A 24365-nucleotide genomic window follows, 5' to 3' on the forward strand; every position below is an offset into this window, starting at 1 on the left:
AAAACATTAAAATACATATCTAAGGGTTCATTTTCCTAACATCACATTATCTGACCTTTTCCGCTTGACTCATACATATACTAGATATTGCAAGTAAGGGAAACCATGGGACCTGTGTTTCTTTGGGCTTGGCTTACTTCACTTAATATAATTTTTCCAAGTTTTTCCATTTCCTAACAAATGGGGCAATGTCATTCTTTCTGATGGAGGCATAGAATTCCATTGTGTATATATACCACATTTTCTTGATCCATTCATCTACTGAAGGGCATCTGGGTTGGTTCCATATCTTAGCTATGGTAAATAATGCTGCAATAAACATAGTTGTGCTGGCAGCTTTAGTGTGGTCTTGTTTGTAAACATTTGGGTAAATGCCCAAAAGTGGGATTACTGGGTCATAGGGGAGCTCTATGTGAAGTCTTTAAGGAACCTCCATACTGCTTTCCAAAGTGGTTGAACAAGTTTACATTCCCACCAACAATGAAGTAAGGTTTATTTGGGAACTATTTTAAATATCACAAAAAAAATCATTGGCAATTGGATAGAATCCAGTGTTACCTTGTTTAATTTTTTTCACATTTTTGGCTTGAACTCAGGGCCTGGAATTTGCTCTGCCTGCCTGCTTGCTTGCCAGGGCTCTACCATATGTTTCCTTTGATCATTTAATAGTTTTCTTACCGACCCTTGGACATGATCCCTGGGCTGACTTGTTTGCCTCGGGTCTGTGACAACTCAGTCCAACACTGTCAAGGCTGATGTTCCTAAGCCTAACACCCTGTATATCCTTCAGTCATGTCTTTAAGCCAAACGGAGACCAAAAACATGCACATCTGCTTTCTGGGACTCAGGCGCTGTCACTATCTGCCAGGCACTCTCTCTGAAAAATGGAGTGCCACACTAGATCCCTAATGCTTCCATATGGAGAATCTGATGCCCTTTTGAACTGCCTTAGTTTGCTTAGTATTCCATAATATACTTGGAATTATTGAAGACTACAGAGATCCTTTGGGAGTGTGGGCTATATCCTTTACTGCTGTGGTGTCAGCCTGAAATCAGCATTATGAGGAATATTTAGACCACTGGAACTGGCCAAAACCTACAAATCAGAGTTATTCTAGTTATTTCTAGTCCCAGAATTAGCACAGCATTGATTTTATCTAATGATTTTCTTTCCACAGTGGATATTAAAATGGACAATGAACTTTTGAAAATATTTCAGTAAAAATGACAAAGCCATTAAATTCTCATCTAGAATACCAATTTTTTCCACAAATATTATCTTAAAAAACCCTAACTTAACAGAGTTGCAGAGTTTATATATTGCAGTCTCTTCAATGGCTGACTTCACAGAAGAGATTTTTTTTTTTCTGTTTCTGGACTCAATCTGTTTCTCTGGAAAACTCAACTGAACACTTATTAAAATGTCAGATCAAAGAGACAAGCAATATCTTCATATGCTTTCCTTTTCTTTATTGCAGTACTGGGGGTCAAATTCAGGACCTTACTATCACTTGAGCAGTGCTTTGGTTTCAGATAGGGTCTTGAGCCTTTGCCTTTGCTAGATTGCTGTGACTAGGATTACAGGCATATACCATTTTGCCTGGTTGTATTGATGTTTTACGATTCTTCAGCTCTCCTGAAGAATCTAAGGCTGAGAGTCACTTGCTTTGGAACATTTCTCCTCTTTTCTCAGATTGCAACTCAATTAGCGATACCTCCTTCATAAAGCATCCTTTGCTTTAGCTAGTGGTCAATTTCCCCATGCATATTTGGTTTAGTAATTTTAAAAGGCATGGCACACAGCCTGCTGATGAGGCCAGGAAATTATTTTTGGTGAACCTGCTTCCTCCCTTAGTTTGAACTGTGACTCCTGTATAAATAGGAACAAGTTGTGGAAGTCCCAGGCTCTAGACACTAGGTCATGAACACTGCTTAACATTTTCCTCTTGACTGTGGAACTCAGAGCTCCCTTACAGAGCTGTTTATTTCTTAAATTTGGAAATACAACCTAAAACTTTCCAAGTGTATCTTCAACAGCCAATTATTCCATTTCCTCAAAAAATGCTATTTTTGACTTGGTGGAAAAACAAACATTTGGTATTAATAAAATTCCAGCTCTTGCAAACTGAAATGTATCTTGAAAAATAATAATAGAAGAGTCTCAAGACTCTTTCTGGTTAGAGGCAGGATTGTATTCCTGGGTGGGTAGGGGCATAAGCTAAATTCACTCTTATTCTATGGCCTCAGAAACCTAGAAATTTCATGTTAAAGATTCTGTGTTACTTTCATCCAGAGAAATACATAATCAACTTTTCAAACAGTTGTGGGTGTTCTTCTTAAACACATCATTAAAACTTAACAAGGGATACAAGGGATAATTTCCTAAAGGTTACTTACAGTGCAAGTTTATGTGAAAGTTTGAGTAAACCTTTCTTACTCTTTTATGTTAAAGCTATGAATCTGTGTACTCCTTAAATGGATTGTTTTACCTATGTGTGATTTCATAACAGATACATCTGAAAAAATTGGTTCATTATAAAATATAAAAGCAAATATATTGTGATATTTAATTAATTATATCAAAACACGAAATATTGGGAAGCTTCCAACCCCACATTAGACAACAGAAGTTGTTTAAACTGATAATTTTCACTTGAAATCTCATATTCTGCACTGATAATAAATATCAATTTATTTCCATGAAAAAAATTAAAGAATTCTGTGTTGACAGAATTCTTGGTCAGTTGAAATTATGTTTTTTCCACTGACAGATCCAGAAATACTTTGCTAAAAACTTTTGTTGGGGTCAGTCATGGGGCTTGAACTCTGGGCCTGGGCACTGTCCCTCAGCTCTTCAGCTCAAGCCAAGTGCTTCACCACTTGAGCCACAGTGCCACTTCTGGTTTTCTGGCAGTTAATTGGAGATAAGGTTCTCATGGACTTTCCTGCCCAGGCTGGCTTTGAACCTTGATCCTCAGATCTCTCAGCCTCCTGAGTAGTTAGGATTATAGGCATGGGCCACTGGCGCCCGGTTGAAAACCTTTTGATTTTCAACTCTGAGAGGCTGAGAGCCACTTTGCCTTAAATTTTTCCTCCTCCCCTCTGCACAGGATTGTCACTCCTGGGCTGGGATGGGGGAGGAAAGTCACCATATCCCTTCTAGGAAGAAACCCCACTGTTTTTTTTTTTAAATTTTTATTGTAAAAGTGATGTACAGAGGGGTTACAGTTAAGTCAGGTAATGAGTACATTTCTTTTTGAACAGTGTCTACCACTTTCTTTTCTGCTCTGACCATTCATTTCTCTTTCTCTAGGAAAGAACTATAGATTCTGTTCATGATGTTTATAAGCCAGAAACCAATATATTTTCAACGTTTTAACCTTGACTACTGCTTTTTAAAAAGATAAATAAAAAAACAGCCAATGCCTTTGTCAGGCAGAAATCATCCTGGGTTTTTGCTTTATTTTTTTAAATCTCCAGTTCTTCTCCAGGATCTATTCTCCATGGCGAAGCAAGCTGATCTTTATAAACTATGACATTCAGGTTCCCTTGGCCCTTGGCTTTGGGATTAAGATCAGAGGTAACAATATATTCTGTTATATGTAGAACTTTGGTGGTGGGTGGTCTGAGTATCATGGTTCAAATACAGCCTTGGCAGAAAAAGGTTGTGTGAATGATTTCCAACTAACTACCCCCCAACAGCTAAAAGTACAGCTGTGGCTCAAATGGCAGAGCGCCAACCTTGAGCAAAAAAGCTAAGAGACAGTGACCAGGCCCTGAGTTCAAGTTCTACTACCAGCTTACCTACACAAAAGGGATTGCGGAAAGGCAATAGGAGAGGGTGAACAATGACCAAGGTACACTATATGCATGAATGGAAATGTCACAATGAAATCTTACTTTGTACAAGACATGAGTTATAGGAGAAATGAGCAGGAGTCTAGGAAGTACCAGCAAAGCATAAGAGAGAGGGCTAGAGGGGTCAGTGTACTCCTCCCTCCACACTTTGGGCCTGGGGCGATGATGGCTTCCAAGTCTGTCATTCTCTGGGGACCTCTTACCTTCTTTGTTGGCCCCTTGGCCCTGCCTGACCCTCTGCAAATTCCCTTCTCTTTACATGTTCTTCAAGAAAATCCTTAAACTGTGCTGTTCTACCAGGGCCCCAAAGATACAATAATAACCCATTACAAATGAATCCAAGCATACTTTCATGTTTATTAAAAGAGGATGAACATAAAAACAGTGAAATAATATTTTATAAGTGATGACAGTTTTATTAAGTCAGAGGTATTTTAACATGTAGATGAGAAAAGAAAGGGCAATAAACTTCCACTGATTTAGATAAAATGAAACTATCAAACTAATAAAATCAGTGCTAGCTCTACTTACAATTATATTACTTTTATGTAAATTATTCTATGCTATTTGGAAATACTTTGCTCTCTTAAATAGATATTTTACCTCACAAATTTTCTATTTCTTTTGGTTTGTTTAAAATGCCACCATATTCTTTAATCAGAAGAAAGACATATCCCAACCTAATTTTCAAGTTACTTCGTCAAATGCAAAGCATTTCCTATGCTTGATACTTCTTTGAGGTTAAAAAAAATGCTTTTACAGTTTTCTCATTAACTCTTAAGCAAAGTAAATAAAAAATACAGAATTTTCTTAGATTTAAATATCAATTCTTTTGTCTTCTATTATTTCTAAACAGAATGGCATACAAGATTCCTAAGTTTTAAAAGAAAACTTTATTTAAGGCATTTATTGATGAAAACTATAAATAAAAGATTCTAATGTAGACCAAAAGGACATACTTTTGAAAGTACACAGCCTATATGTTTTCATCTCAAATTATCACTACAGAAAGCAGAAACCCAAATACTCAAGGTTCTTTGGCTGACTGACCTTGCTCGAATGAAATACACTTAACCACATCTGGCTAAAAGATGTAAAGAATGGCATATTTATTACATGCTGTCAGACCCCATCCCTATGGCATCTTTCCTTTGCTCTTACCAGGGCAGGGCTGTCTCTTCTCTGCAGGCCTGGCAACCGGCAGAGTGCCCTGGGCAGACGTGGAAGCTTCCATGTCAGAGCCAGTCTCACAGGACAGCTACCGGACATGTCCCTTTTCTCTGTTCTTGAGATGGGCAGGGATATCTTCCTTCCTTCCTAGGATGTCACCTCTTGCTCTGCCAATTTCTTCTAGAAACTGTCAGCTCACACCCGCCTCCTGGGGGACCCCAGGAGCGTGAATTGAGTGTGGTTGTCTGGGAGGTTCAGTTGGGAGGGAGGTTCTGGTCCACATGCAGCTTTGCCACGTACCCTCCCCTCAACAGTCCTTGCGGGACCTCACACACTTACAGTGTGTAAAACCTAAAAAAATCCTGCCCATACCAGATGGGCTTTCCATGTGTTTTGTTATTTAAGAATTCAAACTTTGATATGTTCAACATGAGACATACCAGAACTTTTTCTACACCCAGACAATACTCAGTATTCCTAGCCTCCCCTAACGTACGTACTGTTATCAAACAACTTAAAAATACACCTACTCACAGAATGTGTATAAAGTCCAAACTATGGAATCCTTCACTAACTACTGGACATCTGCAGCTATCCATGGCTAAATTCTATCAACTCAGATGCTGTATATGAAGTCACAGAATCAAAACTTATTTCCATAATTTCTGGGGAAAGAAAGAGGGTTTCCAAGTGCCTATCCCATACTGCACTTTAAATAATTTTGTGTGCGTGTGTGCATGCATACATGTATATAAGTCACCTAGATATATAAAAAAGTGACATTGTTATTATAGCACTGGGATCCTCCCTTAGAATAACATTGTCTTCTGCGCCTATTGTCTCTTCTGGTAATTAACTCTTCTGTGTGTTTATGGCTTTTGTAAGAAGCAAGCATGCATATAAGACCCCCTTGCTTCAGGTGGTGAAGTAATCTTTTCTGCTTAACCTCTTAGTCATCCCTTGACCTAGGTTAACAGCTTTTTGTATATGCTGTTATTCAGGTGACTAGAGCACGTATCCATTTTGCTTGGCATCAGCTGACCACTGCTGTTGTAACTGTTGGGGTCCGAACTCTCTTTGCAGCATAAGATGTTGTAGAGGTGCCTCTGGCACTCTGAGGAAGCATAATAGTAAATCAAGGGATCAATGCAACAGCTCACACTGCTGACACAGACGCAGAGGAGGTATGCGAAGTAGGCCGCCTCTGTGGCAGGGCTGGGAGACAGGAATAAGTAATGCAGGATCAGGAGGATGTTGGTGGGTCCAAAGCAGAGGATAAAGATGCAGAAAACAGCAGCTGACAAGAACAAAGCCCGGGATTTCTTGCTCCGGTTAGCAACTGCGGAAGAGCTAAGACATCGGATGATACATGCATAGCAGACTGTGGAAATGATCAATGGTACAAAAAAGAAGATAGCGGAGAAGGCCGAGAAGTAATAGGCGTAAAAGCCTTCGAGCAGGGTTTCATTGAGGACATCGTGACAGGTGGTGATGTTGAGCCCCGGGACCTGGGTAGTTTGTTCCTTGAGGAGGAGAGGCACCACTCCTGCGATGGCCATGGCCCAAATGGCCAGACATACGAAAGAAGCTCTGCCCAGCGTGCGCCAAGACAGGGACTGGATGGGGTACACCACAGCCAGGAAGCGGTCGATGCTTATGACGGTCATGAGCATGATGGATGCATACATATTGCAATAAAATGCTGCCGTGGTGAAACTGCACAGTTCAGATCCAAATTTCCAGTCACTGCCGGCAAAGTAATAGCTGATTTTAAAGGGGAGTATGGACACAAAGAGCACATCGGCTGTGGCCAGGTGCAGCATGTACACGACAGCTGGCTTCTTCACCTTCATCTTCAAGAGGAACACAGCAATGGCCAGGATGTTTAGAGGAAGGCTGACCACAAACACACAGGTGTAAACAGAGGGGATAAACACTGTCAACCAGGGGCTGGTCAGATATCCTGAAGCATCTTTTGAAATAAATGCAGGAGGTGATTTTCGAACAGGATTACTTTTATTGAAGGGCATGAATCTGTGGCTGGTTAACACAGTTTTGTTTCTCTCCTCATGCTCCTCTATTGGGAAAGATTCAAATCCATGGTCGTTGGCATTCCTGAGGAAAAATGACCGGGGATTCACAGTAACATTTGTTGTTTTTGATTCTGAAAAACAAAAATTTTAAATGTGAATGGATTGAAGAAGTAAAAGAAACAGAGAAAGAACATTTTCCTCCCCTCCCCCTTCCTCCCCCCCTCCCTCTGCTTTTTTTTAGGAGCAGAGTTCTTCTTAGGAGAGAAGGTGGCAAAGATCAGGTCTTATCAGATAAGCTTATTTCCTGATGAAGTCTGTAACCTAACCCCAAATACTGTACAACATACCAACCAACCAACCAATCAACCAAAGATTGGTTTTCCCCTGAAACACTACATAATAAAATCAACATTGAAATGTTATTTGAGTAGGGACGTGCTCATATAGAGTGTAAGATTTCAGAAAATATCACCATAACAAAAAAGGCAAAAAGTTCACATCCATAATTTCCTTGAAAAAAGAAAAATAAAACTGTGCAACATTCTGTTTGATTAAATACTTTTAAAAATTTGCTTTTTTTTTCTTAAGTGCTCATACTGGGGCTTGAACTGAGGGTGCTAAGCTCCCAGTTGGTTCTTTCTCTCAAGGTTGGGGTACTACCATTGAGCCACACCTCCACTTCTGGCATTTTGCTGGTTAATGGGGATGTAAGAGTCTGGTTTGTCTGCCTGGTTGGCTTTGAATCTTCATCCTGAGATCTCAACCTCCCGAGTAAGCTAGGTTTTCAGGTATGAGCCAGTGGCACCAGGCTTAAAAAATTCCGTTCTTCACCAGGTGCTGGTGGCTCCTACTTGTAATCCTAGCTACTCAAGGGTCTGAGATTTGCGGACCATGGTTTGAAAGCTGCCCAACCAGGAAACTCTATGAGACTCTTATTTCCAACTATAACTAGCAAAAAAGCCAGAAGCGGAGCTATGGCTTAAGACAGAATGGTGTCAACCTTGAGCAAAAAGCTAAGGGAATTCTGTCCAGGCCTTGAATTCAAGTACAGTACTGTTTTCAGTGAAGTACCTTTAGAGATAGCTGACGTCAGTATCTGTGGCCTTGCAAAATACATAATCAGGCCTCCACTTATTCCCTGGCACAAAGTTCTGAAGATTCTTTTTTTTTGTTGTTATTGTTGATTGTGGAGCCTGAACACTGTCCCTGAGCTTTGTTTTGCTCAAGGATAGCACTCTACCACTTTGAGCCACAATGCTACTTCCAGCTTTTTGGTAGTTAATTAGAGATAAAGAGTCTCATAGATTTTCCTGCTTGGGCTGGCTCTGAACCATGATCCTCAGATTTCAGCCTCCTCAATAGCTAGGATTACAAGCGTGACTACAGATGCCTGGCTGGCAACAATGTTTTGGATGTGATTGTAAAAGCATAGGCAATAACAGCAGAAATAGAAAATAAAATATGTCAATTTCCAAAATGCAAAGCAAAACAGAAGTCTGGCAGTGTGAGGCCCAACTACCGCAATGAGGTCAGGGGTGAGCGCACTCAGGGGGAAGGGCCAGCCTGGGAAGACATCTGTCACAAGGAGAGGTCAAATGACTCAACACTGAGTTTCTGAGTACAGACCCACAACCTTCGCTAATAGACTCTCTAATACTGTTGTAAGGTAAATCATCCCAGAGCCACATTTTAAAATATAGAATATTGGAGTCTTTAATATACAGTTAACAGGCTGCATTACAAAGGCCTGCAGCATACAAATACACAAAACGTAGCTAGGAAACATGCTAAAGAGAACAAAGTAACAAAAACAATACCAACAAGCCAATTCAGCTCCAATAGAGAGCTGAATTGGGACGCCATAATGACAGGAGACAAGCCAGGAGACAGGACACAGGACATGATCACAGACACAACATGGCGTGGAGCCCTATGGCTAGCCTCCTCTGGGCCTAAATAGGTTGGTGCACGGGGCAGATCTTCAGCAAATTCCCAGTCCCAGGCACTGGACTGACAGATTCAGTAACCTATCAGCCAAGTGCCTGCCCCTGCCGCCAGGGGTCTGGGCACGCCCATTACCTGGAAGGCAGGTGATGGGGGGGAGTGAGGGGGGATGGGAGGGTCCTTCCCCCAGCATGAAGACAAGATGTCAGACCTATAATCCACTATGTGGCCAATATGGCTCCGGTCAGACCTGACCTCCTTACTTCAATACTAGTGACATACTATATTCGAATGGGATTGTCTCTGTGATGACCACCCCTTCCCCAAAAGAATATAAAATGTGAAATCAGAAATATAGGTCCAGACCCTGGGAATAGAACAAGACTGCGACAATTACTGGAACTTGACCATTTGTATTAAGAATAGGGCCAAAACAGGACTCAGGAAACAAAGGACAGCCACCTATTTTGTCTTATCATTGCTAAATGACTCCATGTTCTAGACCATATATATGGTAGATATATGCACACAACAGAGGGAAGCTAGGAGAAGGAACAGAATAAGTGGGAACAGCCTACACTAAGCAAAAGGAAAGAAATGTAAACATCACCTGATGCGGAAAAAATAACTTGTATTGTCAAAGCTCATAGAATTCACAAACTGTATAGACCATGATAATAACAATTTGCCTTGTGAAAGATAAAATATGTTTGTGACTCTAAGTATCACTATTTCACAATACTGTGAAATATGTGAAATTTATGTAATCACCTAATCTCAATTAAAAAAAGCGAGAGGGGGGGAGGGGGGAGGCTGGGAAGGGATGTGAAGGGTAAACAAAGGAGGAGGCTGCAATGCTTGGTAAGAAGTGTTCGCATTATCCTGCCCATGTAATTGTAACTCCTCTGTACAGTATGTTCACAAATAAAATTAAATTAAATTAAAAAAAAAAAAGCGAGAGAAGGCATGGGTTAAGAGAGATGGGTGACAATGTTGCCAGACACTTTGTACTCAAATACTGTTGTGTAGAATGGGAACTTCTTTGTACAACTACTTAAAGATAATAAAAAAATTAAAAAAAGAAATTGCCATTAGCTAAACCCCAAACAATGGCTAGATGACATGATATTTTAATAAAAACTAATATTATAACTAAAAAAAAAAAAAGAATAGGGCCAAACGTTAAATTTCCAAGATAAAGGCTTGAGTAGAGTTAAGCACTGGGCAGGCTGTGCTAGGCATCCGTATTTCTAAGGATGGCTGATCTCATCTCTAGGCCATTTGGGGAGCTAATCAATGCTTTTCTAGGGCTATGGCATCTGCATTTCTGTAGAGCAGAGCCCTCCTAGCTCACCCCATTGAGCCAGGCATCTGCTCTTCAAAGAATGGCCTGCCTCACCTACAGGCCTCGGAGCTGGCTAGACGGCTCCCATCTCCTGCCTAGGCACCAGGTGGTTTGCAAGAAATTATTTAGGTTCAGATACCTTACTTCATTACTTGGCTTTGATGACTCATTGCCTTGGTTAGGACCACCTGTGAATCTCTTCCCCTCCCCCTCTTCCCCCCCCTTGCCCAGCCCTGGATCTTGCCTTTAAATACTTTAAATACTATTTGACTTTACTGCTGTTCTTCACTAGCCTGATATAGTGAGGAGCTGTCGCCCTGGCTAATGAAGATTCCTAGCCTGATTGACAGAGTATTGGTGTCATGAGTTTGAGTCCCATAGGCAGGCCCTGGGAAGTTAGGGATACTTCAGCTCTGTCAGAACTCAACCTTTCTAAACTCAGCTCAGAGCTAGGTACCTGTGGCTCATGCCCGTAATCCTAGCTACTCAAGAGGCTGATATCTGAAAAATGTCATTGGAAAGCTAGCCCAGGCAGGAAAGTCCATGAGACTCTTATTTCCAATTAACCACCAAAAAAGCTGAAAGTGAAGGTGTGGCTCAAGTGGTAGAGTGCTAGCCTTGAGCAAAAAGCTCAGGAACAGTGCTAAGGTCCTGAATTCAAGTCACAGGACTGGCACCAAAAACAAACACACAAAAAAACAAAGCAAAAACTGTTTGGTCTATAAAACAGGCAGCAAAATGATCCACATAAAACATGACATACTCTCACTTTGGAAACTATAAAAATAAAACGACGTGAGAATTCATTGTTTTCTCCCCCTCCCCCACTGCCCTGTGGCCTGCGTGTCAGACCTCACTGTTTGCTCAAGGGGGTGTTTTAAGTTAAAATGGAATGTGGGTTCCTCTTCCCTCCTCATATATGCATGTATGTATTTAGTATTTATAAAACAGGTTGTATTTAGTATTTAGTTTGAGATCTGTAATTCAAGTCTCAAACTTAGTGTTTTCTGGAAGTTTCCTTTTATTCTTTGAGATGTACCTAACACAGTCTTTATTCATCTTGACTCAGTCCTGTTAGCCTGACAATTGACATCTCTAGGGAATGTGAATTACCCTCAAGGTCATGAAGAATGTGTGGGAACTAGAGGAAGGGACGGAATGGGTTCTGGCACTCCAATACCACAAAGACAAATATCTGTGAAAGTGCTGAGCAAGGACTCTATTTTACTTTTATTTTTCTGTGCTGGTACTGGGGCTTGAAACCAGGGTAGGGCACTCTGTTCCTTCACTTTTTCTCTCAAGGCTGGTGTTCTATCACTTGAGCCACACCTCTACTTCTGGCTTTTTGGTGGTAATTAGGGATGAGAGTCTCAGACTTTCCTGTCTGCTTTGGCTTTGAACCTTGATCCTCAGATCTTAGCCTCTTGAGTAGAGATCTAGTTTTAATAGGCTTGAGCCATAGTGCCCTGCAGGAGTCTTGAACTAAAGTGATTCGCCAACTACAGCTTCAGGAGCCAGGCCACAGGGAAGACTTTTGTGAACACACATGTGCACACACACAAATCACATCCATACACCACTACCCACAAGAGTGATACAATCTGAAACCTACTGATGCCTAACAACTAAGTTGTCTCGGTCCTAAGGCTGAAATTACTGCTCAGTCTAGGAATGAAATTGTCATGAAGCTTTACACCGAGAACTTTGGCAATAAGTCTTTGTTTTCCAAAATGTCTTTTCTGGTTAGTGTTTATGACAGCAACATTATACCCTGGAAACAGGCAGTATTTATAACCCAGAACCCAAGAAGAATGCATAATCCTTTGATTAAATATCACTGACTAAGACATTACCTTCTCTTGACATTAAAAGTTGGTACTCTGGTTTTTGTGAAATTAAAAAATGTCAGTAAAAAGGAAAAAAATATTAAAAAATGCACCTCAGCCTCAAATCACCAAGATACATCCAATCCAAGCCTGATGACTAGTTATTTCCAAGTAGCTCAAGACCCTCAGGGTGACATTCAAGTTTGCAGGTCAAGGAGAAAGTGCCTATCAGTGTGCCAAGAGCGTGACTCGCGCCTGCTGCTCCTCTCAAAAGAGTAACAGGTTCTGAAACCATTTCTGATACTTCTTGCTCAGTTTCCCTCAAGGTGGCTTTTTCTAAATGCCTCTAGAGTGGTTTTATTGTTGAAGACAGCATATTTGTAATTAGTTTAAATATGGACTCTAACTGATATGGAAATTAGAGAGTAAAGCTCTTCCTGACTTTGATGCAATCTGGCTGGAAGCAGAGAAGCCCATGATTAGATGCTCTTTCAATGTCATATTTGATCCTGGGATTTGGACATCAGTATGCCTTGGTTGTGATTCAGAGTTCTGCCCTTGGGGCTCACTCTTTGGGGGAATTAACCAGGCAGAAGTCCTGGGACCTTGCTCCTGTCCCTACACAGAGCAAGCCAGCTGTGCCTTGCACTTCTCCACAAACTAAAGAGAATAAAGAGAGGGAAGCTGAAAGCTAACAAAACAGACCTAGGCTGTCATGTGGAAGGCTTTGGTACCACTGGAATGCTCCATTCCTGCTATTCAAAAAAGGGCTACTTTTGTAGCAAGAACAGAACTCCTTAAAGAAATGATGGATGTCAGATCTAGGGGAAGAAATGCACAACAGAAGCCTTGAAAATCTTAAAAAAATATTCAAGTTAGGTCATAAAGACTGGAGTTAATCAGAAGGATCTTGCATAGGCCAAAGATAAGACAATCTGATCATAAAAGAATAATGGTAGAAATTAACTGAAACATTTCATATATGTTAAGATCTATGAGTTCCAACTGCAGTCAGCCTGATCCAGTCAATAAGATAGTCTTTAGGACAGATGACTCAGTTTTTCTCTGGCAAATAAACAGTTTTAAAAAGAAAGTAGATCCCAACTACTCAGGAAGCTGAGGACTTGAAGATTACAGCTTGAAGCCAGTCGAGGCAGAAAAGTCTCTGAGACTCTTATCTCTATCCAGCAAAAAATCCAGAAGATGCAGTATGACTCAAATGGTAGAGTAGCAGCACTGAATGAAAAGCCAGGCAAGAATGTGAAGCCCTGAGTTCAAGCCCCAGTACCAGCATGTATGTATGTATGTACATATGCACACATGCGTGTTTGCGCGCGCACGCACACACACACACACATACACACACACACACAAGAGGGAAGAGACAAGTTTGTTCCTCAATACTACAAAAAAGAGGGTGCACAGTTACAGATTAAAAGAAGACATTTCGATCAAGTACAATAGTACAATGGTGAACCTTCTTTCTTTGATCCTGATTTGAACAAAACAACTGCTCACAGGCATCTATGAGATAATCAGAAAGAACTGGAACCATATTGAATATTAGATCAAATTAAGAAATTGTTCATCCTTTAAGGTACTAATGGATTACATTCTTGTCTGATATATTTAAGGATGAAATGATACCATGTCAGGGATTTGCTTTAAAATTTTCCAGTTGAAGCTGGGTGCCAGTGGCTCACCCCTGTCATCCTAGTTACTCAGGAGGCTGAGATCTGAGGATGGCGGTTCAAAGCCAGCCCGGGCAGGAAAGTCCCTGAGACTCTTATCTCCAATAAAAACTACTAGAAAACCAGAAGTGGCACTGTGGCTCAAGCGGTAGAGTGCTCATTTTGAGCTGAAAAGCGCAGGGACAGCGCCCTAGCCCAGAGTTCAAGCCCTACAACCGACCAAAAAAAATAAAAAAATAAAAATTCTCCAATTGCAGGAGGGAAAAGCCAGATGCAATAAAACTACATGATAGGATACAAGGGATTAACTATGCCACTCATTTTTGGGTACATTTGACAATTTCCATCATAAAAATAAAAAAGGAAAAAGTATTGTATTATATTTTACTTACCTCTAGAAATTAAAGACTTGTTTAAGATTGTGTGTACTATATATTCTTATCAGTTTAATATCAGGCATGTCCTTTATCAGAGGATGATATATTAAGTGGATTTTTAGAAATAATAGATGGACTTTGTTGGGGGGGAGGATTGGGTTGAGGGGGCAGTGGAGGATGGGAAGGGATGGGAAGGGGAAACAAAGGAGGAGGCTACAATGCTTGATAAGAAATGTACTCATTATCTTGCCCATGTAATTGTAATCCCTCTGTACAGTATTTTCACAATTAAAAAAAAAGAAATAATAGATGGAATAGGAGCTTGCTCCATCTATTTCAAGCATTGGCCTATAAGTACTTCCAGGAATGGAGGCAAAGTGAAAAGAATAGGTATATAACAGGAGCAAGAGGGCTGAGGGTGTGGCTCAAGTGTTAGTGCCCTGCCTAGCAAGTTCTGAGCTCAAAGTTCAGTCTCAAGAACAAACAACAACAACAAAAAACCCCACTTCTAATTACTAACCTCCTAAAATAGTACTCTCCCCATGGCCCCTCATTCTCAAAAGCAAATGAATTTGCCTATCCTCACATCCATAGTGGGCAGTTGTGCGAGCTAGTGAACCTATAATGTAAAGCAAATGGTATCACAGCTGTTGCTTGAGAATCTGAGCATCCTGTTGGCCTTGGCAGCCACAACAATTCTCCCTTATGGTCAGGCCCAACACATTAGAGACCTTCACACACATGAACAATGAATAACACATCTCTAAAGTGTTCTCATGGGCCTTTAAGATCAGTAAACAAACACACATCTCTGGTAGAAAAAGGAGATGTGGAGATGAGCACCGTGAACACAGACTGTGGGGCTGAGAAGGGGCTGCCAGCCAGAAGGCTGCCTCTCCTCCCAGCATGATCCAGGAGAGGCTCAGCTGGAGACCCAGGCAGAACTCGGGCCAGGGAGGAGGGTGGAAGCAGGGTGATTACAGGTTAGTGCTGTGTGCCTAGAGCATACAGACACTGAGGGGACAAAGCCTTTGTCTGGAGAGCCTGGAGTGGAGTGGACGCTAGTGGGCCTTTCTGGGAGCCACTCCCATTTCCTGATCTTCCCATCCTAGAGTTACCATTACTCAACTACCTTTACATTTTAATTTTATTGTCAAGGTGATGTGCAGAGGGGTTACAGTTACATTAAGTAAGGCAGTGATTACATTTCTTGTTTAACTTGTTATCCCTTTCCCCTATTTTTCTCCTTCTTACCCCTCTATCCCTCTACAATCTTCACTTTTGACCTTGCTGTGTGAGAAAAGTGAAAACTAATATACAATCAATATTGATCACAGATTTCCTTTGTACCACAGCTGTCTCCTTCTCTAGTCCTTTGGCTGTACAACGATTTAAACTCAAATAAATTAGCTCCATAGATTAAGATACAATCACAGCTAGGCCTTCCTAGAAAGTAGGATTCTTCTTGAAAGGTAATAAGGTAATAAAGCCTTCCTTGTTTCAGCAAACCTGACATCCTATGTCAGGTTAAATTATGGTATAGACCGGGGCTGGGAAGGTAGCTCAGGGGTAGCGTGCTTGCCTTACATGCATGAGACCCTGGGTTCAATTCCTCACCACCACATAAGCAAAAAAAGCCAGAACTGGCACTGTGGCTCAAATGGTAGAGCATTAGCCTTCAGCTGAAGAGCTGAGGGACAGTGCCTAGGCCCAGAGTTCAGGCCCCATGACTGACGAGAAAAAAAAAATATGGTAGAGACCTAGCAGCAGCTCTGATATTATGGGTCATTTACTTGTTTTGTTGTTGTTTTCCCACTCCCTCCCCAAGTACTGGGGTTTGCATTTAGGGCTTCAAGATCACTCAGCTTGCATGTTCAGCTGTCCCTCGCCCACCTGAGCAATAAGTCTAGCCCTGTTTTTTGCTGATAATTTTGGAGATGGAATCTCATGGACTTTTGCCTGGGCTGGACTTGAAGTGTGTTCCCCTATCTCTCAACTTCTGAAGTAGCTAAAATTCAAGGCCTGAGATACAGGCATCCAGCTCATGATGAATAGTTTAAAAAAAAAATAGTGTAGAAAATATCAGAATATATACAATGGAATAAAGGTGTCTTGTTGAGGAAAAGTTACTTTCTGACTTTTAAATAATGTGATTGGCAAAGCACCTTTATTGCATATGTACCTACTGGGTCACAATGTAAAGTGTATTTCTTACACTTCTTGCTGTTGTAAACACTTTTCTGAAGCCCTGTAATGTCTGACTTCTAACTTACCACAGACTTGAAATATAGGTGATGTAGTCTTTTCCAAAAGTTATGCACATTTGTTGAGTTTGTTTCCTAGTGCAAATTACAAATTATCCTTCAAATAGGAAATTACTTTCCAAAACAAACAAAGAACATATCAAGGCCTGTTCAGACATTTTAAATGGCAAAAGTTCACTGTTGTCTTAGACTAAGTTACTGTCATATCTGGGGACAGAAAAAGCACTAGCTAGAGAAACATCTCGGCTGATGTAGAGGACTATTTACTACAACAGGTTAGGCACAAGCACCAGGGAAGAAAAGGCAGGAAGAAAGAAGGCACAATACAATGAAGCAACCAAAAAAAAATTCTGAATGTTAAACCTGAAATCAAGGTCATGACCTGTCCCAACAACTTGCCTGTTTTGGTAGTATCTGTAAGGGAAGAGGGAGCCCAGGACTGATGAATCTCTATGAAAGGGGTTTCCCCAGATATAAAAGACACACATTGTGCACGAAAGGTAAGTCCATGGAGAAAAAAGGCAAGTAGGTGGCTCCCGAGGTGTTAGAGAACACTGGGTACTGACTGAGCCCTGGGCATAAGCTTCCCTTTTTGGTAACAGCAATGTTTTGGAACTATACAGAAGTAGCAATTACACAATATGGAAAATACGCTATATGTCACTGAGTTTTATTTACTTATTTGGTGCTGGTATTGTGGTTTGAATATTCAGATCACTCTTTCACTGGGCTTTTTTGCTTGGGTTTTTCACTTACTGCTGGCACTCGAGCTATGCCTTGAACTGGGTATTTTGTTAGTTAATTATAGAGATGAAGTCTCTCAGACTTTTCTGCCTACTCTGGCTTTGAACCATGATCTTCAGATTCAGCCACCTGAATCTGAAGGATTATGGGTAGTGTCCATCTTTTAACTGTATGTATTAAAGTGGTTAATTTTATAAGTGAATAGCACCTTGATTTAACAATAATAAAGTTAGGAAGGAAGATGGGAGGGATAGAAAGACAGAGAAAAATTAGTTCCTAATGAAAAGAAGGATGAATATCTGAAATGAGAATGGCAGGATTACAGAGAGACTCAGGGCCCTGAGGAACTCTGTTTTAAAGTCTTCCTTTTGTCCAAGGTCCATCTGGGCTCCAGTGTGTTAGGGTGAAATGAGTGAAAGGGAGGAAAGGGGCTGATAGGACGCAGGGAAGAATGGCCAGAAGTGCCTTAGCAAAGGAACAAATTCAGAGCTGCTGAGAAAGAGCAAGTCAGTGTTCCCAGCACAGCACTGACTGTCACCCGTGCACCGGAAGGGATCAGGCATGCTGCATTTGGGGACACTTTAATCCTTCACACAAAGGGAGGCCAAATGAGGACAGAACTTGCCATCATGCAATGCCGTAAAGACAAAGGCACTCGGCAGAATGTAAGAGAATTTAAAATAGAAAGAGAGAAATAAATCAATATTGGTGCAGTTCCTGGGCAGTTTGACTTTTTTAGACTCAGAACTTTCACACAGGCTTTAGGTCTTTCTACTTACCCTGAAGACCAACATCTTCTACTAAGAGCTAATTAGCATATTTATGAGTAAGAGAACTATTTATGGCCAGCCTTATCATCTATTAGCAAAAGTGGCAGGATACCACCATCTGTGCATTTACTACACGCCTCTCACACCCTGTAAGGAGTCTGGTCTATCAAGCTAAGGGAGCCATACTTTGCTTTCTAGGGGAGCTGCAGAACACATGGACTACTTCTCTATCATTAGAGCGGCTTGGAGGCTTGGAGTCCTGGTGGCTGGTAGAAGAAACTGGTACTTAGGAAACACCAGATTGTGTCGTTTCATTGCAACCTCTTATTAGACTGGCAAATTGGCCATTCTTGTTCTTGCTTTCCTCACCTGAAAAGTGACATCTTTATCCAAAGGACCTTGTGAATTGTGAATGCAAACTACCCAAGAGTATGAGTATGTGTATGTATGTGTGTGTGTGTGTGTGTGTGTGTGTGTGTGTGTGAGAGAGAGAGAGAGAGAGAGAGAGAGAGAGAGAGAGAGAGAGAGAGAGAGAGAGAGAGAGAGAGAGAGAGAGAGAGAGAGGAGGGACAGGGAGGGAAAGAGGTAGAGAAGAAAGGAGAGAGGGAGAGAGGAAAGGAGAGATGGAGGGAGGAAGAGGGAGAGAGAAGGAGAGGGGAAGAGAGGGGGAGGGGGAGAGAGAAAGGGAGAGGGAGGGAGGGAGAGGAGCTTCCTCACTGCTCTGTAGAGCAGCTGTTTCTAATCAAATGGGATGTGTGAGGCGTGGGGAGAGCTTTCAGGCCCGGGGTAGTGATGTAGTGATGCAGGGAAAGAAGCCAGAGAAAGCTGAATTCCTTGGGGAAAGAAACAGTCGTGGGGTTCAGTGAAATGGCCAATGTATGTTCCCGGGTTCTAGAGAAGGGCTCAGGGACCTGTCGGACACAGGGAGAGGCTCCTCACTCTCACTAAGGAACCGAGTTTGTTGCGTTTAGTGAGGAGGCCAGCAAAGAGACTCACCTACCTAGGATGCTTTACTACCACATCCACCCCCAGCTATTCTTGACCCTTTCACTCTAGATCCTTATAACACTCCTAAGTATCACTTTTTATTCTGGCACATTGGCTCTCCTCATAAATACAAGGCATATCACGTAAATTGCCTGGCTAAAGGCATATAAACTGGCTTACAAACTTGCAGGTTTCTTAACAAATCTGTGCCGAGGGAAGATCTGTTGGAGATGCCATGAAGGACAAAGGAAAAGTATGGTCTTGGCTGGGGGAGATGAGATACCCAGAAAGCAACAAGGCAGGAAATGTCAAGAAGTTGGTGGGAGTGGGAAGTTCAAAAGTACAACAGCAAAGCTCAGATGGGTGGGTAGGGCCAGTCCTGGAGGGGTCTCACAGTCTCTTCCCACAGAGTGGATGATCCTGGCCTGTCTTGCTCAGCAGTGGCACATTCAGGATCAAGAGGCACTGCTGGATGGTAGGAGAGGACCCATTCTAGCACTAGTATTTTATGAGAGACGTGGATTAGAATTGATGGTATTTGGCTGGGTGCTGGTGGCTCATGCTGGAAATTCTAGTTATTCAGAAGGCTGTGCCGGATCGAAGCTAGCCCCAGCAGGAAAGTCTGTGAGTCTTATCTCCAATAAACCACTCAGAAAAAGCCAGAAGTGGCACTGTGGCTCAAACAGTAGAGTGCTAAACTTGAGCAAAGGCAGCTCAGGGACAGCACCTAAGCTCTGAGTTCAAGCCCCAGGATTGACACAAACATACTCTCTCTCTCTCTCTCTCTCTCTCTCTCTCTCTCTCTCTCTCTCTCTCTCTCTCTCTCTCTCTCTCTCTCTCACACACACACACACACGAATTGCTGGTATGCAGTGATCATAAAAAACCAAACTTTTTTTTTTTTTTTTTTGGGTCCGGTCGTGGGGCCTGAACTCTGGGTCTGGGCGCCGTCCCTCAGCTCAGCTCTTCAGCTCAAGGCTAGCGCTCTACCACTTGAGCCACAGCACCACTTCTGGCTTTTTTCTTTTTGCTTATGTGGTGCTGAGGAATCGAACCCAGGGCCTCGAGCATGCAAGGCAAGCGCTCTACCACTGAGCCACCTTCCCAGCCCAAACCAAACATTTTTGAGTGTTTTTTTTCTTTTCTAGTTATTTTAAACTCCATATTTTAAACTCCATTATTGCTTGTATGCAGTATGGACAGACTCATTTGGCTTGCTACTGTCTCTAGGCCTTAGTTTCAGAATCAGTGAAAAGAAATAAGCCCTGTCTGCACTCTAACAAAGCGCTTTTTGGAAGGGTTGAAAACAGACAGCTAAGTGGGAATTCTTCTGGCACTTAACAGGCGGTCCTTTCCTTCTTTTCTCCTCTCCTCTTACCCTCCCAAGTTGTTCCAGAGTCCAATGTGGATAAATTACCAGCGTCCGTTCAGTGGTCTGTCTACCTCGGCACCATCTACCCCATCTAGCCCACCCCATCCTGTCCGCGAGGAAGTCAGAGGCAGGGTAGAAACCATCAGTTTTCAAGTCCCTTCCCTGAAAGGTGCCCACAACCCTGCTGGGGAGCTGCTGTGAGGAGAGGCTGGGGCGGACTCAGCATTGGGGCACACCTGTCCTCCACCCCGCCCAGTGTCTCAAACAAAGATCGGTATTCTCCAGAGCTGTTCCCCCCCCCCGCCCCCAACACGACGCAAGACACCACGTAACAAGGTGCGAAACTGCACACCGGTCACCAGGCGGTGCAGGAGTTCTCGTTTCCCCCACGCGGTGGGTGGTAATGTCCCGTGCGCAGCAGCCTGGGGCCCCACTTGGGGCTGGCTCTGATTTTCCCCAAGGGCATCCATCCCTTCAAATGCACACTGAGCAAAGAGGAAGCGTGCGAGCACTCGGTCTTTGTCACCTCTTAATCCTGATATGTGGGAGCAAGAGAGGGTGCAAAAAGAACAAAACCCACTAGGACTGTCTTCTGCGTGTAAAACGCCGGTGAGTGTTCCTAACAGACTACTGCTTCGGAAGAGAAAGAATAGAATAGGAAACATTGCACCACTTTAAGCAAACATATTCATCTGGTCACAGTAGCCGGACCCTTGAAGGCACACGATTAGTGGGGATGTGTTTCAGGTGAACGCACTCCTTCCCGAAGATGAGGAAAGCGAGGCTCCAAAGGTGCGCAGGGACCCTGGTTCTGGGGAGAGGTCCCTTTCCTCAATCCAGCGGGGATGGAGGTTCCTGGTAACAAAGAACTCCCCCCTCCACCCCCAGGCTGCCCGGTCTCAGGCTATCTCCTCGTCCCAGCCCCTCCCGGAGGCGGGGGGGGGGGACCTGGGCCGAGCGTCGCCGGTGGATACGGTGCTGGGGGCTTTTCTCTACATCCTTTTCTTCCCTGAAAACGTGCAAAACCCAACTCAAAGCAGAACAAAACTTAGCGAAAGTGGCCCTCTGCACTTTGCGTGGGAAGGGAGGACCCGGGCCCACACCGATCCGACCCGACCCGACCCGACCCGACGTGAAAGGCTCTTCTGGAGGTGACCGTGCGCGCAGCCGGCCAACAAAGAACGGCTGCAGCGCGGGGAGCGCCGGCCCCAGGCTGCCGCCCCGGGGGGCCTCACCCGCCCCGCCGAGCCCGGGGGAGGGCACCCCCCAGCCTGCCCCCTGCACGGCTTCAGGAGCGCACGGAGGCGGGGTGGCGGCCAGGGCACCCTCTCCAGGTGCAGGCACAGCCCGGCCGCCCGGCCCCAGCTCAGCGTCCCCCCCCCCCCCGCCCTGTCCCGGACTCCGGGCAGCTCTCACCTGGCTCGCGGGCAGGGGTGCGGGCCGACAGCAGGGGGCCGCACAGGCTGAGGCCCGCGGCGACCAGCAGCAGCCGCCCCGGCCCCATTGTCCGCCGGCGCCGGCTCGACGCGGTGCGGCGCGAGGACGCGTCCGCCGCGGGCGGCTGGGCTCGGCTTCTCGCGGTGCTCTCGCTACTTTCGGCCGCCGCGGGCAGAGGCCGCCTGGGATCCGCGCCGATCGCAGCCTGCGGGCAAGAAAGGACAGCGGGGCGCCCGGGCGGGCGCAGGGCTTGGACTGGGCTGGCCGAGGGAGGGGCGGGGCGGGCGGGGACTCGACGGGCCGGGGCGGGGCCAGAGGGGGCGTGTCCCAGAGGGGGCGTGGTCCGACGAGGGAGGGGCCAGTGGGGGACCTCGGAGCGCGGGCGCCAGCAGCGCCTCCCCGCGGTCCCCGCTCTCTGGGCCCGGACGCCCGCGGTCCCCAAGCCCCAGCCACCCCGCCGGATGCCGGAGAGGAGGAAGCATCCAGGGTGCCGGCCCCGCCCGCAGGCGCGCTGGGGATCCAGCCCTGCGCTGCAACCCTTTGGGAAAGTTAGTCGCGAGCTTTGGATTTCAAAGCCCCCCCATTAAGACAATCAGCCACCCGCAGCGGTAGGAGGGTTGAGTTCACTGTGACAGTTCCCCGCAGGTACGCCATGGGTCCCCATCCGGTCCCTCTCCTGAGCGCAGACGGTGGCGCACCTGGCACTCTTTGGAGTGGCTGCCAGGGGAACTGGCCGTCCCCATCCAAAGGCTGCTGGTCCTCCTCCTTCCTGCCCAGCTCCAGCTCTCACCTTCCCCCCGAGGTCCCCGCTGCCCACCAGGGTCTCCTCCCCAGGCCCCGGGCAGAGCGCGCGGAGGGCAGCGGGCGGTGCCGCTCGGGCGCCTCCAGCGTGAGGGACGCGCCGGGCCCAGGCGCCCGGCCAGCCTCCTGGAGTGTTCATGAACGTTGTTACTGAGTTTGGGTACACTCAAGGCTCAGGGCTCAGGACCTGCAAGTGGTTGTCGAGACTGTGGTTTGGTGAGCAGGAGCCCACAGCTTACTCTGTTTAGACAGCGTCCCTGGAGAGAACTTTTAGACCGCACAAGAAACGGGGTTTCTTTCTAGAACTCAATAGGGTCCCTAACTTGGAAGCTCAGGCTACCGTCTGTGCGGATTGCACCCCGTGGCAAAGGCCGGTAGTCGGTGGTGGGGTGCCCGAGGCTTTTTGGAAAGGGAATTTCAGCCCTGACACTGGAATTGGTGGGAAAAAAATAATAGGATCAGAGAAGATTTCTTTCTTTCCTGTATTCTCCCACCATTCTCACACAGATATTTTTAAAATACGCAGATGTTGATCAATAAATTAGAAGATGCCCAGCGAAATAAGGCTATTTAAAATCATTTCTAATTAAATTCTCCTAGGAAAACATGTCTAAAGTGGGTAGCCTGAATCACTAGAAGATCGTCTCCTCCACCCTCCTCTCACCTCTTTCTTTTTTTGCCAGCACTGGGGCGTAAACTCAGGCTTTCTTGCTTGGCTTTTTTGCGCAAGGCTAGTGTTTTACCACCTGAGCCACACCTTCACTTCAGCTTTTTGGGGTTTGTTGGAGATGAGAGTCTCCAGACCTTTTTCTGTCCAGGCTGTTTTTAAACTTCAATCTTTAGATTTCAGCCTTCTAACTAGGATTACAGGTGTGAGCCATTCAGCTTCCCCCAAAATCTTTCTATATTCATTATTAACTGACACTTTTCATCTAAGATGCTGTTGACTTTTTTGTTTTGGTAGGTCCTGGGGCTTGAAACTCTTGGCCTGGCACAAACCCACAGGTCTTCAGCTTAAGGCTAGCAGTCTGCCACTTGAGCTACAGCTCCACTTCCAGTTTTCTGGTGGTTAATTGGAGATGAGTTTCATGGACTTTCCTGCCTGGGATTGGCTTTGAACAGCGATCCTCAGGATCTCAGCCTCCCGAGTAGCTAGGATTAGAGGCCTGAGCCACCAGCATCTCGCTGATGCTGTTAACATTTAGATTCATCATTATACAAAAAAAAAAAATCAACTAATCTGGGGACCTACCATTGATTGTAGGAAACACTCCAATGTCAGAGTTGTTAAACAGGAAGAGCATCTTAGAAGCAACAAACATATTTCTGACAGCTCCAAGGATATAAAGTGAAAAGCATAATTATCTCTCCTTGTCCATTGGGGCTAGTATAGGCATCTGCAGTGGGTACTTGTAATCTGGGCAGTACCACAGTGTACAGTATCTTCTGTAGAACTGACACAGTGCCAGAGCAAATGTGCCTATGTTTCATACGCTGATTCCTCCTTTATATCACTACTCTTGTGCTTTTCTATCATTCGAACCCTTGTTTAAATAAAATAATGGTTACTTAAATACAAGCCCTGGGATTCTGGGACATCTGATCTACTATGGAGATGGGTAGTGTATACAGTGTGGACATACTGAATCAGTCATAATACCCTGTGCTGGATGGAATGAGATTTCATCACTCTAGTCAGCAGGGCATTAAAACTTAGGAATTATTTCTGAAACTTTCTGTTCAATA

At 44.3% G+C, this 24365-nt stretch overlaps 1 protein-coding gene across 1 annotated transcript; it reads right to left on the reverse strand.

The window, feature by feature from the left end:
• Positions 1–4195: 4195 nt before the first annotated feature.
• On the reverse strand, positions 4196–22074 carry LOC138834380 (proteinase-activated receptor 1-like). Its single transcript, XM_070033007.1, has 2 exons — positions 21798–22074; positions 4196–7192 (listed from the first exon to the last, which is right to left on the reverse strand). Exons 1-2 carry the CDS (start codon positions 21883–21885, stop codon positions 5994–5996), a joined length of 1287 nt encoding a protein of 428 aa, XP_069889108.1. The 5' UTR covers positions 21886–22074; the 3' UTR covers positions 4196–5993.
• Between the last annotated feature and the right edge of the window lie 2291 nt (positions 22075–24365).

The sequence above is a fragment of the Dipodomys merriami genome, unplaced genomic scaffold, assembly GCF_024711535.1.
Source record: "Dipodomys merriami isolate MVZ:Mamm:240054 unplaced genomic scaffold, mDipMer1.0.p SCAF_213, whole genome shotgun sequence".
NCBI classification, from domain to species: domain Eukaryota; kingdom Metazoa; phylum Chordata; class Mammalia; order Rodentia; family Heteromyidae; genus Dipodomys; species Dipodomys merriami.